Genomic DNA, 17,030 nt, shown 5'->3' with positions numbered 1-17,030 from the left:
CCTGGGGCCCATCATTCCAGCTGGCTTGGCCCAGGTCCCAGAGAGTCTGGTTGGTGTGTACTTGGGGCTTGGGCTGGATGCTCTGCTGTGCCCGCATGCTGTGCCAAAGGCCTCTGGGTGTATTTCAGGAACAATAAAGAATAAATCAACATAGGAGAAAAGGCCCTGCAGCAGCTGCTCAGAGACTGGAGAAATGCAAAGAATGTGTGAGCCTTTGGCAAAAGTCTTGCATCTTGACCAGGGCCTGAGGAAGGGCGTGAGGCTGATGTGATAGCTCTGGAGTCAAATGAGTGTCTGTCTGTGCCCAGTTTGCAGCCCTTCTAGGAGGCCCCAGGCAGCCACACTGAGACTCCCCTCCCTCTGCTGGTGGCAAATTTTTGTGCTTCCTGGTCACTAGCATGTACTAGGGAGCCATATTGCCCCCGTTCTTTACTCTCACACTATACTGCCAGACACCGACCCATCCAACCCCCAGGCACCACGTGGGTCTTGGCCCTTTCCAGCCCTGACCAGTCAGGAGAGAAGCCCCAAGTGCAGGTTGATGAAGACTTGGTAGGCTTGACACACATGCTACACCCCCTGCTTTACCTCCCCCAGACGAATGTCAAGGACCTGGCAATGCCAGGTCTGAGGGGTGCTAAGTGTGAGAACATCTACCTGGGAGGCCGTCACTATAGCTCTGCTCAGGTAGTCAGCCATGTGTCCTTAGGCAGGTCATTTTACCTTTGAGGTCTTGGTTCTATGAGCCATGAAATTGAGGTTTGGACAAATGATCTTTGGAGTGAGTGGGCACCTCTGTCTCCTCTACTCGGGATGTGCGATGAATAGATTTTATTTAGGAAGTTAAGTTATTGGGAGAAGCAACGCTCTGAGAGCACCATGTGGAGATATGGGTGGCTGTGGCTGGGGGCTAATGCTCAGTGTCCTGAGTGGGGGAACCCAAGCAGAGACCTGATTTGACCCAGAGCTCAGGGTGCCAGGAGAAGGGATAGGAGCCTAGACTCCATGGGGACTTGGGTTATCTGACAAGCAGGGGAGAGCCAAGACTTTATTTATTTTTTTGAGACAGAGTTTTGCTCTTGTCGCCCAGGCTGGAGTGTAGTGGTACGATCTTGCCTCACTGCAACCTCTGCCTCCTGGGTTCAAGCGATTCTTCTGCCCCAGCCTCCCGAGTAGCTGGGATTACAGGCGCCCGCCACCATGCCTAGCTAATTTTTGTATTTTTAGTAGAGATGGGGTTTCACCATGTTGGCCAGGCTGGTCTTAAACTCCTGACCTCAAATGATCCCCCCGCCTCGGCCTCCCAAAGTGCTGGGATTACAGGCGTGAGCCACCGTGCCCAGCCGAAGGCTTTATTTATTTATTTATTTTTGAGACGGAGTTTTGCTCTTGTTGCCCAGGCTTGAGTGCAATGGCACAACCTCGGCTCACCGCAACCTCCACCTCGTGGGTTCAAATAATTCTCCTGCCTCAGCCTCCCGAGTAGCTGGGATTACAGGCATGTGCTGGGTTCAAGTGATTCTCCTGCCTCTGCCTCCCGAGTAGCTGGGATTACAGGTGTGCGCCACCATGCCTGGATAATTTTGTATTTTTAGTAGAGACGGAGTTTCTCCATGTTGGTCAGGCTGGTCTCATAAACTCCTGACCTCAGGTGGTCCACCTGCTTTGGCCTCCCAGCGTGTTGGGATTACAAATGGGAGCCACTGCATCCGGCCTGGCTTTATTTTTAAAGAGCTGTTGGCTAACCTCAGTTGTGGGGTTGGAGGGTGTGGAAGGGGTGTGACTTCCTCTTAGGCAAAGATGCCGAGCCCTCCACAGGTTGGCCCACTGGAGGTAATCACCTGTAGCCTCTTCACCTTCAAAGCCACTCACCTGCCCGGCCTCTCCCACCCACTTTACCCGACCAGCCACATCTCAGAACATCATGGTGGTTTTCAGGGGCTGAAGCTGCTCTCCAGGGAGCAGACGTGAGCAACCCAGAGGCTGCTGCTGTCTATCCCAGGCAGCCTGGTGTGACGTCCAAGTCTGAAACTCTTGGGGGAGGAAGTTTGCAGAACAGGCAGGCCCTAAGTGCCAGTCCTGGCTTTGCCTCTATACTGCTGTGATCTTAGGCAAGTGATTTGACCTAAGGTCTTCTCAGATTTCTTGTTTAGAAAGGAGGGGTAATAATACCTACCTTGATGGCCTGGTGTGGTGGCTCACGCCTGTAATCTCAGCACTTTGGGAGGTTGAGTTGGGAGGATCCCTTGAGGCAAGGAGTTTAAGACCAGCCTGAGCAACAAAGTGAGACTCCATCTCTACAAAAATAATAATGATAATATCTACCTTTCTGTGAGACGATTACACAGGATAATGTGTGTAGTGTGCTTAGCACCATGCCTGGCACATGGTAGCACCTTCAATGGAAATTTTGGAGGTATTGATGAAGCCTTGTTTGTGTGATGTTGGGATAAACCTTGGCTCCATGCTTTGCCCAGTGTCTTGCCAAGTGGTGGGGCCTGCCTAAATGGAGGCATGAAGCATTGTTACTGGAGTCCTTGATTTTGCTCCTGGCTGTGTGTCCTCGGACGAGTTTATTTCCTTCTCTGGACTGCTCTGTGGAACAAGGAATTGGAGTAGGTAAACATTGATATCTCTTGATATTTGGAACCTGTTCAGCTTTCCCAGCTGGGCCCTGCTTTGCCAGTTGGCTCTGAAGAGAGGCCCAAGCCACCTTTCTCCATGTGGCATGGAGGTTTTTATTCCAGAGTGAGATGGTGCTGAGCCTGCAGCCTCCAGCTCTCCTCTGCAGTCCCCCATACCTCAACACCCTTTGGGCTCTCTTGGTTTCCAGGGGCTTTTACAGATACCCCCGGTCTGGAGGGGAAACTGTTTCTGGCTGACTGGGGCTAGGATTATTTCTTAAGAGGAGTGTTAATAGACCATGCTGTGCTTGGAAATGCCCCCAGGGAAGAGCAGCAGCTCCGGGAAGGAGCTGGCTTTGTGAAGTTCTCAAGTGTAGCATTCCTTCTGAGGCCCACAGGTGTAGATTTCAGATTTTTCTGGGAGGGTGGTGTAAAGAGCAAGGACTTGGAAGACACAAGATAAAGATTTGAATCTTGCTTCTGGCTCTGTAACAGCAGAGCCTCAACTTCCCTCTGGAGAATGGGGACATAAGACTCCTCCATAGGAGGTTTATAAGCATGGATTCGAATTTGTAGAGGACCCAGCCCAGCGAAGTACTCGTTAGCTCCCTTCTTTTGGGAAGGATCTGTCTTTTGGATATTTTGTAGATTGGCCATGGAAGTGGAAATATTTGCCTGTGGCCATTTTTCCTAGGGAAAAGCAGGGCTGCCTGACAAGCTGTTGCAATCCCAAAGGCCTCTCCATCCCCTAGTTGTTTTGATGTCGGGATCAAGCTTGGGGTCAGGTTCAATGTGTGTCTGGGAGAGGGGCTACCCAGGCCTTTGCAAGTCTGAGCTCTGCGGCTGCCTAGGACTATGACACCGAAGGTGTGGAGAACATGGGCTGAGGAGGGAGAGGCCTTTCTGAGCTGAGAGAACTGGCAAGTTACTTTTAACCTTCGTTTCCTGTAAGTTTCCCAAATTTCCTTCGGTTATTGATTTCCAATTTCAACCCGTTTTGATTGGAGAACATACTTTGAGTGATTTCAGTCCCTTTAAATTTGTTGAGACTTGTCTTATGGCCTAATGATGATCTATTGTAGAGAGTGTTCCTTGTGCTATAAATATACATATATATATATATAATATATAAAAAATGTATATATTTTTTATTTTTTCTGAGACTGGATCTTGGTCTTTCACGCACGCTGGATTGCAGAGGCGTGAACACGGCTTACTGCAGCCTCAACCTCCTGGGCCCGAGCAATCCTCTTGCCTCAGCTTCCTGAGTAGCTGGGACTATAGCGGCCACCACACGCAGCTAATTTTTTTTTTTTTTTTTTTTTTGTAGAGACACGGTCTTGTTTTGTTGCCCAGGCTGGTCTCGAGCTCCTGGGCTCAAGTGATCCTCCTGCCTTGGCCTCCCAAAATTTTGGGATTACAGGCGTGAACCACTGTGCCGGGCCTGCTCTTTTTTAAAAAGAAACAAAAAAAACAGTTCACCTACAGCTGCAGTATCTGTGTGCTCTTGAGAAGAGTGTGTATTTGTGTGTATTTTGCTGTTGTTAGGTGGAGTGTTCTGTATAGGTCTTCCAGGTCTAATTGGTTTATAGTGTCTAAATCTTCTATTTCCTTGTCGATCTTCTATTTAGTCGTACTGTTCGTTGTTGAAAGTAGAGTGTTTTCTCTCTCTCATGTGTATGTATAAAATAAAATGAAAAAAAGTAGAGTATTGAAGTTTCCTACTGTTATTTGAGTTGTTCATTTTTTCCTTTCAATTCTGACAGTTTTTGCTTCATGTATTTTGGGGCTCTGTTGTTAGGTACATGCATGTCTATAACTGGTATAGCCTCCTGAGGGACGGACACTTTGTTCATTATAAAATATTCTTTGTCTATAATAACAGTTTTTGTCTTAAAGTCTATTTTGTCTGATTTTTTTTTTTTTTTTGAGACGGAGTCTAGCTCTGTTGCCCAGGCTGGAGTGCAGTGGCGCAATCTTGGCTCACTGCAGCCTCCACCTCTCAGGTTCAAATAGTTCTCCTGTCTCAGCCTCCTGAGTAGCTGCGATTACAGGTGCCTGCCACCACATATTTTGTCTGATATTAGTATAGCCATTCTAGCTGTCTTTTGGTGACTGTTTACAATGGTATCTCTTTTTCCATCCCTTGCTTTCTTTTTTCTTTTTTGGTACAGAGTCTCACTGTGTTGCCCAGGCTGGAGTGCAGTGGCGCAATCTGGGCTCACTGCAACCTCCACCTCTTGGGTTCAAGCAGTTCTCCTACCTCAGCCTCCCGAGTAGCTGGGACTGCAGGCATGTGTCACCATGCCCTGCTAATTACTTTCAACCTATTTGTGTCTCTGAATGTAAAGGGTGTTTCTTTTTTTTAACGAAATTGCATCTTTTTTAAAGAAGTCTGTTCTGCCATATAATTGCATATTTTTTTAAAAGTCCATTCTGCCAATCTCTGCCTTTTAGATATTTAATCCATTCACATTTAAAGTAATTATGGATAAGGTAGGATTTATGCTGCCATTTTGTGATTTGATTTCTGTATGTCTTATGTCTTTTTTATTCTTTTGTTCTTCTATTACTGTCTTCTTTTATGTTAAATAGATATTTTTGAGTATACCATTCCTGGTCTGTAAATAATGAGACACAGAACAGTAAGGGTTAAACAAAATGCTGCCTGCAATGGACTTAGCACAGTGCCTGGCAAATAGTAAGTGCTCAGTAAACATGGGCACTCAACTGGGTCCCAGGCGTGGTAAGAGCCACAGTTAACCCTAGGACTGGCTGAGAGCAAAGTCCCCTCAGGGCTCTGTGCGACCCCTCATGTCTCCTGGGCAGGCCACAGCACTCTGACAGGTAGTGCCTTTGGGGAATGGGGAGTGGTGGGTCCTGGGAAACTTCACTATGCCAGGCTGTGGCCCTTTAGCCCTTCCCCTGCTCCAGTGCGTGGGCACCACCTGGCTGCTTGTGAAGCATCCTAGATTCCCCATCGTGCTCTTCCCACCCCCGACCCCCACCCCACCAGACCCATGAACTAGTCTCTCAGGGTGGGTTTTATTGCACACACTGAGGTTTAAGAACCACTGCTTGACATCCACACAGACGGGTATTGACACAGTGACAGAGAGAGACCTGGTTTGGGGTCAGGAGGCTTAGATTTGAATCTTGACTCCTCAGTCATGAGTTCTGTGAACTGGGACAAGTTACTTTCAGAGCCAGCCTTTCTCGTTTCTCAGTTGGAATTAAGTGGTTATGCAGATAAGCAGTACTCTCGCATATTCGGCATGCAGCTAGTCCTGGTGGTTGCTGTTCCGGCGTGGCACTTGCTTTTTACAAAGGTGTTTCTTTGGTCCCTGGATACAGGTCTCTTCCCACCCCAGGCTCTTAAGCTCCTCAAAGGCAGGAACCAGTGAGTGGCGGCTCCTGGACCAGACATCTGGTTGGTTACCTGACAAACAGTCCACTGCCCTCCGTCTTGGATCATGTTGTCTCCAGGCCCTGCTGCTCCCAGGATCTGTGCAGGAACAGAAGGGAATTGAAGAAGCATTATTGGATAGTGGTATAAGAGCATGAAGATTCAGAATGGGTGACAACAATATGTGCTGGAGGGCCAGCTGGAGGAGGTAGGCCTTGAGGGAGAGCAGATTGTGAGAGTGGAGGCAGGGCTTCCAGGCAGAAGGAACAGCTCTAGGGGAGGCTCAAAGTCAGGGAGCTCCCCCAGGGGTTGCCTGTCCCCAGGGGTCGCTTACCCCTAGTCCCTGCATGGGCTTCCTTGCATTATAATTAGCATGTGTTTCTGTGTCTCTGTCTCCCCACCGGCCTGGAAGCTCTGTGTCTCCTGTGTCTCCCAGAGCCTGGCTTGCAGCAAGTGCTCAGCAAATGCTTGTATAGCAGATGAAGGGTCAGCAGGCCCACCTGCAGAGCTGCAGCAGGGAGGGTGTGTGGTGGGGGAGTGGGCAGGGCAAGGCAATGGCAAGGGAGGCCCCTGTGAGTGGCCTCATCTGTATCTTGGCCCAGGGCAGAGTCTGGCACTGGGGTGCTCAGGCACAGACTTCAGAGAGCCCTGCTCTAGCCCTGCTGGGGAGCCAGGCCCTTCCAGAAGGGAAGGGAGGAACTGCAGCAGCCTCCAGTGGTGGGAGCTGTATAGGGCATAGAGACTGTTTTGAGGAGACAGAGCAAGGACCCCAGCGGTCCCAGGAGGCCCTCACCAGAGGGCCTCAGGAACATCTGCTGAGTCTCCTGCGGAGGAGGCCTAAACCTGCCTGCTTCTACCCTACTCCTGCTGGGATCCCTGGGTCCTGTTGGAATGGGTTTTCCAGGGCTGCCTGTGATTCTTCATGGCCTTTGCCTAGGAGGAAGGCAGGCAGTCCCTTCAGTGCAGGCAAAAGCTGAGCCTGGAGGCTTAATCCTTTTCTGGCTTTGCTCATGACTGTTTTCTCTCTGCATTAGCAGCCCCCCACCTCCCCCACCCCTGGCAAAACAAACCTGGCTATCCCAGCTTCCCATGGACACCCTGTGGGCATTTGTGGGGCTATGGGGGAGGGAGGCAATCAAGGTAGAAGACTGGACGGAGCCCTGAGAGTGCCTCATAAGCCCTGAAAGGATTCCTCTCTTACACATCCCTTTAAAAGCATCTCAGTGGTTGGCATTTTTACTGTGTAAGCTCAAACTTCAGGCAGCTTGAACCCTGGCCAAGCTTCTGATCCTGAGCAGCTTGATGGCTGAGACCCCTGGGACTCGTGACTCTCTGGCCTGTTGGCCTGGGCTCTGCTTTTCAGAGCTGAAGTTCAGTCCAGAGAAGTGATGGTCCAGGGACTGTCTGGATTGGGAATGGGCCGACCATAGGGCCTCTTGCCTGCTCTCTCATGCTCCCAGGGAAAATGACACTCGTGGGAGTCAGATCCACGTCTGTTGTATCAGAGCCTCCTTGTTTGCAAACCCCTTGAGAACAGTGCTTATGTGTCCAGTGGCTTGCAGAAGTGGGGTACACTGGCCTGTGTGTGAAGTCCCGGTTGGTGGGGGTGCATGTAGCATTGCAGATGGGGTCCAGAGGGAAGGTTTGTCCAGGGCCTGGGCAACTCTAGCTGGCCCAAGATGGCAGTTCCAGGCCACTTACCGAGTCTGGCTATAGCTGGAGACCCCAGAATGTCTGAGAGAGCTTTTCAGGATGTGAGCCCAGATGAGGGGGCCAGCTGGGCCATGCTGTGCTCCTCTGGTGGGGGTGGCAGGGACTTGTTATGGCTCCCTGGCATCCTGGCCAGACCTTAGTGTCTTAAGGTCCAGCCATGTCAGGGCATGAGGTAAACAGACCCACAGGCTTGTGTCCCTGGCCACTGTCTAGGTGGGGGTAGAAGCCTAGAAAAGTGGGGTGGAGGGCAACAGTGGAGCTGGCACTTTTCCAGTTGGCCTGCATGTGTTGTGGGGCAGCAGGTGACAGTCAAGGGCAGGTGGCTTGTGGGCCAGCAGGGAGAAGGACTTGTGTTCCACATAGGTGTAGAGGGCCTGGGGCCAGGGGTAGGGTGGGATCCCGGGCTGGGCCTTTTCACTTCATCCCAGCATCTTGAGGAGCTCTCATGTGCACCAGAGAGCCCAGAAGTCAGGAGCAGGCAGGAGCCCAGGGCAGGAATGCGGGCTGTGTCGCCTCTGCCCAGGTGTGGCTCTGACTCACCTTGGGCGCAGTCTTGAATGAGCATCCTGACAGGCAGATACAAACCAAGTGCCAAGGTACAACGGTCTGCCAACCCTGCCCCGTGGAGCCTGCTGTCTGCTGGGGATGACAAAGCAGGCACCTGGGATTTAGTGTGCCATATACAGTGTGTTATAGGGGCTTGTAGTTCAGCTCCTGTCTCAGCTCTGGGGTCAGGTTTCCCAGTGGAAGCAGTGTCTGCAACCTGAAGGATTAATAGGACCTGGCCTGATGAAAAGAGTGAGAAGGTGTCCTAGGAAGGGGTACAGCCTGGCCAAAGACCTGGAAGCAAAGCGAGAAGAACACGTTGGAGGCCCTGGCTCAAGCACAGACTGTCGAGAGAGGTGGCAGGAGCCAAGGTCTGCAGGGACTTGTGGACAGGGCAGGGAGTTTAGACTTTGTCCTAAGACAGCTCAGAGAACTGACTCGCCTGGAGACTCAGTTTGGGCATGTCTTGCCCTTGGGTGACAGACCCATGATCTTTGACTCCCCTCTTCCTAGTGCTGAGCTTGTGGGGCCTGCCCAGGCTATAAGAGTGGGAGCTTGGAGCATTAGCCTCCAAGGGCAGGGGGCCCTCGGGTTAGCTGTTATCCCCAGGTCAGAGCTGAACCCCTGCAGCTGCTGAGATCAACTTGGCATCTCCTCCCTGGTCTGTGTGGCCTTGACTCACAATAGTCTTTTTTCTCAAATGGACACACTGATTGCCCCAAGCAGACTGGTGAGTGGCCCTGGTCCCACAGTGGCCACAGTCTGGCCCCTTGCCCTGTGGTGATGGCTCTCTGGCTTCTCCTGGGGTCAGCCAGCCAGTGTTGGGTGTGCGGCTGGGCTGCCGATGGCATTTGGGGAGCAGTATGTGTTTGAGCTGACATCCCAGGAGAGCTGGTGTCACCATCAGCATTGAACACCCAAAGGCCTTTCCAGCACCTTCCCCTCATGTGTCTGCAAAACATATATGTGGGGTCAGCACTGTTTTTTTTTTTTTTTTCTTGGTGCACACTGCTTTCTTCTATAGAGAGTAAGTGCTACTCACCATAGAACTTCCTGAAAGCCTGCTGGGTCCCAGGCCTTGGTCTTGATTGTTGCCTTGTCTTTGGCCCAGGGGTACCTGTGGGTCTGGTCAAGGATTGGTTGCTGCAGAGAGGAGCCTGGAGGAAGGGAAAAGTGAATAGAGCGTGACAGTCAAACAGACTGACAGGGCGGGTTGCAGTGTCTGGGGCCCCGTGGTGACTGTGGGTTTCCTTTTGCAGTGTTCCTGCATCCGTTGTCAGAGGCCCTGCAGCTGGTGCCAGGGCTGAGCTGCTGGCAGGAGTTCCTCATGACATCCTCTTCCCTGCAATCTCGGGGACTAGGCCCACAGGTCAGCAGCCTTTGGAGGTGTCGTCCTTCCTCTTCCTCACTGTGAGGAAGGGCAGTTTGATTTCCATCTGAGGGACAGGGCAGTGGGGGTGGGGTAGAAGAAATGAGAGGAAGTGGCGCAGTCCTGACCCCGAGTTGCAGGCTGGGAGAAGCCCATGGGGTCTGAGAGCTGGAGGCACCACCAGCAGCAACTGAGCCCGGGGTGGGGTTGCAGGAGCTGGAGAGTCCAGGCCTAGATCGGGGGCTAGAGTGGCCAGTGCAGGAGGAAATGTTTCAGGCCTCCCTGCAGGTAGACCTCACACATCTGCTGACCCCTCTGTGGTGAGACCCTTTCCTGCTCTCCCTTCCTGGAAGGCCAAGGATCTCAGCTGTATTTGGGGAGAATGGGAGAGAGTACCTGCCAAAGGTTCAGGCAGGGGTAAGGGGCTTCCCAGTGCCAATGAGAAGGGATATCTGATATCTGTGTCTAGAAAATCCTTGCTTGGAGGTGGTGTGGAGTGTGCTGTGGAAGGGAGGTGTATGAAGAGGGTCTGGGGTCTTAGTGGCATATCTTGGGGATAAGGAAGAAGAGCTTGATCTTAGAGTCAGACAGATCTGGGTTCCAGTCTTGGCTCTGCAACATAATGACTGTGTGACCGTAGGCAACTTACTTAGCTCCTCTGAGCCTCATCTAGCTAACCTGTAAATAGAGGTTAAAATCGCAACTCCTGCCTTATAAGGCCATGGTGGGAATTTAAAGGATATAAAGCACGTAGGATCCGCCTGGCACGGGTGCACCATCACCATCATCATTACTCCTATGACTACTTAGTGCCCTGCTGCCTAGGTGTGCCTCTTCACCCTTCCTCCCAGGCTGCCAGTATCTTCCACTCTTCTCCCCACCCCCAGCCGATGACCTTTCTTCTCTGAGGGTCCCAGGCCTGACTGTCTGTGCCCCTGGCACCCTTAGCTCTTCGGTGAGGGTGACAGGGAGGCCTCTGCAGCAAGAAGCTTCTATGGTGATTCAGCCTTCCCCAAACCAGGCCCCCTGATTTCTTCAAAGCAAGTCCCTGTCTGAGCTTCAGAGGCTGCTGTGGTATCCTGAATGATGGCCCTCCTTGATGTGCAGGGTGGGAGTGGGAGGCTTCCCAGCTGAGCTCAGCTCCTCCAGGGCTGACCATACAGCTGTGGGTAAGCCCCTGTAAGACCTGCATCTGGCCTCTGGCCCTTGCCCTGGGCAGAAGCAGGCTTGTCCTGGAGCCGCAGGCCCCGCCTCATCTCCTTCTGAGCAGCCATCCCCATGGAGGGGGCGCAACCCTCCATCAGGTTCACACTGGCACGTGCATCCAGGCCCACCCGCCACGTGGACCTTCCCTTGCTCCAGGCCTCAAGCCCGTGCTGTGGCTCACAAGGAGACAGGGCTGTGATGAAGGGAGGCGTGAGTGTGTGTGAGCGCCCACTGGAGGGGCTCGCAGCCCCCTGGAGGCACGTGGGCCTGCCAGGCTGGCGCACATTCTTCCTTTCTCTGTCTTGCTTCTGCAGACACGCACTTCTAGTTCTGTGGGCTTGATGTTCCCTCGGAGAGGCGGAGCCAGACAGTCCCACCCTGCAGCTTCATGGGGGTGCCCAGGGTGATTTTCAGTGCAGGGGTTAGCTTTTGGGTTCCTGCTCTGAATTAGGTTGGCTGTCAGGGAATGCGGGTTTAAAAGCAAGAGAAAGGTTGTTTCTGCAGCCCCCAGCTCTCCACTTCTTGTCCAAATCCCCCCACTCCCCTCTTGCTGGGGGTGAGGGTGACTTGGATGCCCTCCTAGTCTCTGTGCCTCTCCCTCCCTCCGGCTTCATATATGAAAAGACAAAGGCTGCACACGAGGAGGGTCTCTTACTCTCTTCAAGGCCCAGGAGCTGAGGAAGGAAATGGAGGAGGAAATTACTCTCCTTCTGGGTGCTGGGTGAAAGTGAAAGATAGGGAGGGGGCCCTCAGTGAGTCACGCAGGCGGGCAGGAGGCAGGCAGGCTCCAGGAGCACAGGGGCTGGGGAGCTGCGGAAGCCTGCAGAGGAGCGATAGCCTGGGAGGGGCATTCCTGGTGCTGGGGGCGGGCCGAACTGCAAACTGGGTATAGTCGGGACCCTGTGCCCGCCCAGCCCTGCCCTCCGCTGCTGCTGGCTGGTTTCCTGGGAGCGGCTGGGGTTGCTAACAATGACCTGTAGCATCTAGGGCCTGAGATTTCCTCTTCAGAGCCGCCCGAGCTGTTTTCCCCTCTTCTTAGGGACCAGAATCTTACTGGGGAAAGAGGTGGGCCATGTAGCTCCCACCCCCACCAACTTCCCAGGAAAAAAACAAAACCCAAACAGCACTCTGAGGGAAAGAAAAGTCTTGAAAAATACATGCAAGCAGCTATGCTGTAAAATACAGGTCTAGATTCTGTTCTGTAGCGACTGTTTTAAAAAATCAAGTTACGAAACAAAAACGGAAAAACTGTGTACTTAAGTCATGACATTATCGTGGAGAAACCTTCTGGAACTGAGTTCTAGCAATCTGCACCCTCTACGATCTGAGTTACACTATTTGCCAGGGGCTCTTCGGCAGTGGAAGGGGCAGGGGTCAGGCAGGGGCGGGGTCAGCTGCTGACCAGCTCTTGGCCTGGATCCTGCCTCCACCCTGCCAGGGTTGCAAAACAAGTTCTGTGCTAGTTTGGGAAAGACTCTGGCAGCCACAGCCCCACCCAGCGGCTCTTCCCAGGGGTGGGGCTAGGACTGCAGACACCCTTCTGGGGCCTTACCTGCAGGCCTTGGTGAGCCTGACCCTGGGCCCCTGACTCTACAAGGGTCTGTTGGAGCTCCTGACTCTGGGGCTGCACAGGAGAAGTGGCCGTGTCCGGAATGACCCTGTCCTCTCCACTTCCCGAGCCTGAGATGTGCTTGGAGTGTCAGAGGAGGCACTGGCTGGACAAAGATCCTTCTGGGTCTGGTGGGAGGCTCCTGCATAGACAGATGTGTGCCAGGAGGACTAGGCCTGGCTGCCTAGGGGGCTAGGGCCTGGGTAAGAGGAGAGGGGAGCCAATGTGGCTTTTGCTGCCTCTTTCTCAGCTGGGCTGGAGGGGCTTGGGCTGGATGTCAGCTCCACCTGTGCCTTAGAATGTGCCTATGCAGTGCACAAATAACACAGCCAGATGCAAGCAGTCCTGGAGCTGAACCAGGAGGGTGAGGTGGTGGGACAAGAGAGTCACAGTGCCCTGGGAGATGCAGCTGATTCTCCTGCCCTCCTGGCAGCTCCCCAAAAGTCCTGGCTCCTGCCTCACCAATGCTGCTCTGTGACTTGGGGCCTGTCCCTGTGATATGAGGTGGTGGGACCGAAGGCCCTTGGAGCCCCTTTTCTTACACTTGTGCTGATGTTCGGGGCATCCTGGGAGGCTGTGGCTGACACTGTCACTGCTCTTCCCTCTGCAGGTGCCAGTACCCTGTGGAGCATCATGAACTGGGAAGAGTAGCTGAGCCCCAGAGCCTCTCTGGAAGAGAAAGGAAGAGCCAGCAGTTCTTTCTCCCAGTGCCCGACCTTACCGTGCAGTGTCTTCCTCTGCCCCTGCTCTGCCCTCCCTGGCTCCTGGACTAGAGCCCGGCTTCCAGCAGGACGTTTCCCCAGGGGATGGGCGACTGTTGAAGGGGATCTCACCGCCAGGGCTCAGTTGGCCACATCATGAACCTCCAGGCCCAGCCCAAGGCTCAGAACAAGCGGAAGCGTTGCCTCTTCGGGGGCCAGGAACCAGCTCCCAAGGAGCAGCCCCCTCCCCTGCAGCCCCCCCAGCAGTCCATCAGAGTGAAGGAGGAGCAGTACATCGGGCACGAGGGTCCAGGAGGGGCAGTCTCCACCTCTCAGCCTGTGGAACTGCCCCCTCCTAGCAGCCTGGCCCTGCTGAACTCTGTGGTGTATGGGCCTGAGCGGACCTCAGCAGCCATGCTGTCCCAGCAGGTGGCCTCAGTAAAGTGGCCCAACTCTGTGATGGCTCCAGGGCGGGGCCCGGAGCGTGGAGGAGGTGGGGGTGTCAGTGACAGCAGCTGGCAGCAGCAGCCAGGCCAGCCTCCACCCCATTCAACATGGAACTGCCACAGTCTGTCCCTCTACAGTGCAACCAAGGGGAGCCCGCATCCTGGAGTGGGAGTCCCGACTTACTATAACCACCCTGAGGCACTGAAGCGGGAGAAAGCGGGGGGCCCACAGCTGGACCGCTATGTGCGACCAATGATGCCACAGAAGGTGCAGCTGGAGGTAGGGCGGCCCCAGGCACCCCTGAATTCTTTCCACGCGGCCAAGAAACCCCCAAACCAGTCACTGCCCCTGCAACCCTTCCAGCTGGCATTCGGCCACCAGGTGAACCGGCAGGTCTTCCGGCAAGGCCCACCGCCCCCAAACCCGGTGGCTGCCTTCCCTCCACAGAAGCAGCAGCAGCAGCAGCAACCACAGCAGCAGCAGCAGCAGCAGCAGGCAGCCCTACCCCAGATGCCGCTCTTTGAGAACTTCTATTCCATGCCGCAGCAACCCTCGCAGCAACCCCAGGACTTTGGCCTGCAGCCAGCTGGGCCACTGGGACAGTCCCACCTGGCTCACCACAGCATGGCACCCTACCCCTTCCCCCCCAACCCAGATATGAACCCAGAACTGCGCAAGGCCCTTCTGCAGGACTCAGCCCCGCAGCCAGCGCTACCTCAGGTCCAGATCCCCTTCCCCCGCCGCTCCCGCCGCCTCTCTAAGGAGGGTATCCTGCCTCCCAGCGCCCTGGATGGGGCTGGCACCCAGCCTGGGCAGGAGCCCACTGGCAACCTGTTCCTACATCACTGGCCCCTGCAGCAGCCGCCACCTGGCTCCCTGGGGCAGCCCCATCCTGAAGCTCTGGGATTCCCGCTGGAGCTGAGGGAGTCGCAGCTACTGCCTGATGGGGAGAGACTAGCACCCAATGGCCGGGAGCGAGAGGCTCCTGCCATGGGCAGCGAGGAGGGCATGAGGGCAGTGAGCACAGGGGACTGTGGGCAGGTGCTACGGGGCGGAGTGATCCAGAGCACGCGACGGAGGCGCCGGGCATCCCAGGAGGCCAATTTGCTGACCCTGGCCCAGAAGGCTGTGGAGCTGGCCTCACTGCAGAATGCAAAGGTGAGAGTGGCATGCAGTGGAGCCAGACCTGGCAGAGGGCATCAGGCTGATAGGTGGGCAGCTGCAGGATTTGCTTCTTGCCTAGGGAAAGCCAGACTTTGCCCTAGCCAGCTGCCTGTGGGAAGACAGTACAAAGACCACCCTTCACCTTGCCACAGGGTTCTTGCTTACTTTCTTTTGCAGAAATATTTTTTGAATAATTAGATACTATTTCAGATACAGATAGATACAGATCACCGGGTTCAAGTGATTCTCCAGCCTCAGCCTCCCCGAGTAGCTGGGATTACAGGCGCCTGCCACCATGCCTGGCTAATTTTTGTATATTTAGTAGAGACAGGGTTTCACCATGTTGGTCAGGCTGGTCTCGAACTCCTGACCTGGTGATCTGCCTGCCTCAGCCCCCCAAAGTGCTAGGATTACAGGCGTGAGCCACCGCGTCCAGCCAGAAGCACTTTCTATAGAAGAGAACAGTGTGAGGCTAGGCGCAGTGGCTTATGCCTATAATCCCAGCACTTTGGGAGGCCAAGGTGGGTGGATCACTTGAGGTCAGGAGTTGGGAGACCAGCCTGGCCAACACAGCAAAACCCTATCTCTACCAAAAAACACAAAAATTAGCCAGGTGTGGTGCTGCACGCCTGTAATCCCAGCTACTGGGGAGGCCGAGGTGGGAGAATCATTAGAACCTGGGAGGCAGAGGTTGCAGTGAACCAAGATTGTGCCACTGCACTACAACCTGGGTGACAGAGTGAGACCCCCTGTCTCCAAAAAAAAAAAAAAAAAAAAAAAAGTGGTCGGAGAAAAGGTAGTCAGGGAAAGGTCAAGTTGTGAGACCACTGGGAGCCACTGTGGGTGTTTGAGTCCCGTGACTAAATGGGAATGAGGGTCCTAGATCAAATCAGAATTTATCTTTTATTTGTTTATTTATTTATTATTGAGACAGGGTCTCACTCTGTCACCCAGGCTGGAGTGCAGTGGTTCGATCTCGGCTCACTGCAGCCTTAACTTCCTGGGCTCAGGCAATCCTCCCACCTCTGCCTCCCAAGTAGCTGGGACCACAGGAGTTTGCCACCATGCCCAGCTAATTTTGTTTTATTTTCTGTAGAGACGAGGTGTCACTATGTTGCCCAGGCTGGTCTTGAACTTGTGGCCTCAAGTGATCCTTTAATCTTGTCCTCCCAAAGTGCAGGAATTATAGGCGTGAGCCACTGCGCCTGGCTATGACTTACCTTTTAAATTGCACTTCTGTTCCCATCTTGTCCAGGATGGCAGTGGCTCTGAAGAGAAGCGGAAAAGCGTATTGGCCTCAACTACCAAGTGTGGGGTGGAGTTTTCTGAGCCTTCCTTAGCCACCAAGCGAGCACGAGAAGACAGTGGGATGGTACCCCTCATCATCCCAGTGTCTGTGCCTGTGCGAACTGTGGACCCAACTGAGGCAGCCCAGGCTGGAGGTCTTGATGAGGACGGGAAGGGTCCTGAACAGAACCCTGCTGAGCACAAGCCATCAGTCATCGTCACCCGCAGGCGGTCCACCCGAATCCCCGGGACAGATGCTCCAGCTCAGGTATGAGAGGCGCCCCTTCTAAACACCTCCAGCACATGAGTGCTCAGGGGGCCCAGGACCCTATGGGGAAAGGAGAACATGGCAATGTAGGAAGGTATCAGGGAACCTGTGGAGATACTATTTTTATTTTCCAAACCAAACTTCTGGACAGACGTCCAGAAGGGGCATTTGGAGATGTTCCCCTCCTAATGGGGGATGAGACAGTTTTATACTTGAAATTGAAACTGCCTAGAATTGAATTCTAGGTTGTGTACATCTCTTTTTCCAGATCAGCAAATTTTGATTTGGCCCGTGCTGGGTGCTGGGAATTAGAGATGTTTGCTTGTACTGTCACTACTGAGATCTTGACATCTTCTTTTTTTTTTTTTTTCTGAGACAGAGTCTTGCTCTGTCGCCCAGGCTGGAGTGTAGTGGCGCAATCTTGGCTCACTGCAACCTCCGCCTCCTGGGTTCACACCATTCTCCTGCCTCAGCCTCCCGAGTAGCTGGGACTATAGGCGCCCACCACCGCGCCCAGCTAATTTTTTGTATTTTTAGTAGAGATGGGGTTTCACCATGTTAGCCAGGATGGTCTCGATCTCCTGACCTCGTGATCCGCCCACCTCAGCCTCCCAGAGTTTTGGGATTACAGGTGTGAGCCACCGCGCCCGGCCGACATCTCCTTCTAAGATTGAGGTTTTGTCTACTTTT

The 17,030-nt window shown here is 53.7% G+C and overlaps 1 protein-coding gene across 4 annotated transcripts in view; it reads left to right on the top strand.

The window, feature by feature from the left end:
- The window catches only part of MIDEAS (mitotic deacetylase associated SANT domain protein), a 72,282-nt gene that overhangs the window by 34,078 nt on the left and 21,174 nt on the right, over positions 1–17,030 (top strand). For all 4 annotated transcript variants that reach the window (XR_010130795.1, XM_019009861.4, XM_063698002.1 and 1 more), the window contains exons 2-3: positions 13,084–14,779; positions 16,041–16,340. Coding sequence is in view for 3 of the 4 variants with exons in the window: in XM_019009861.4 (XP_018865406.3) it covers positions 13,331–14,779; positions 16,041–16,340 (1,749 nt within the window). In the remaining variant the exon portion in view is untranslated. The remainder of the gene's footprint in view (positions 1–13,083; positions 14,780–16,040; positions 16,341–17,030) is intronic.

Source organism: Gorilla gorilla, chromosome 15, assembly GCF_029281585.2.
Source record: "Gorilla gorilla gorilla isolate KB3781 chromosome 15, NHGRI_mGorGor1-v2.1_pri, whole genome shotgun sequence".
Classification (NCBI taxonomy): Eukaryota; Metazoa; Chordata; class Mammalia; order Primates; family Hominidae; genus Gorilla; species Gorilla gorilla.
The sequence above is the reverse complement of the archived record's forward strand: the minus strand, read 5'-3'. Positions and strand labels throughout refer to the sequence as shown.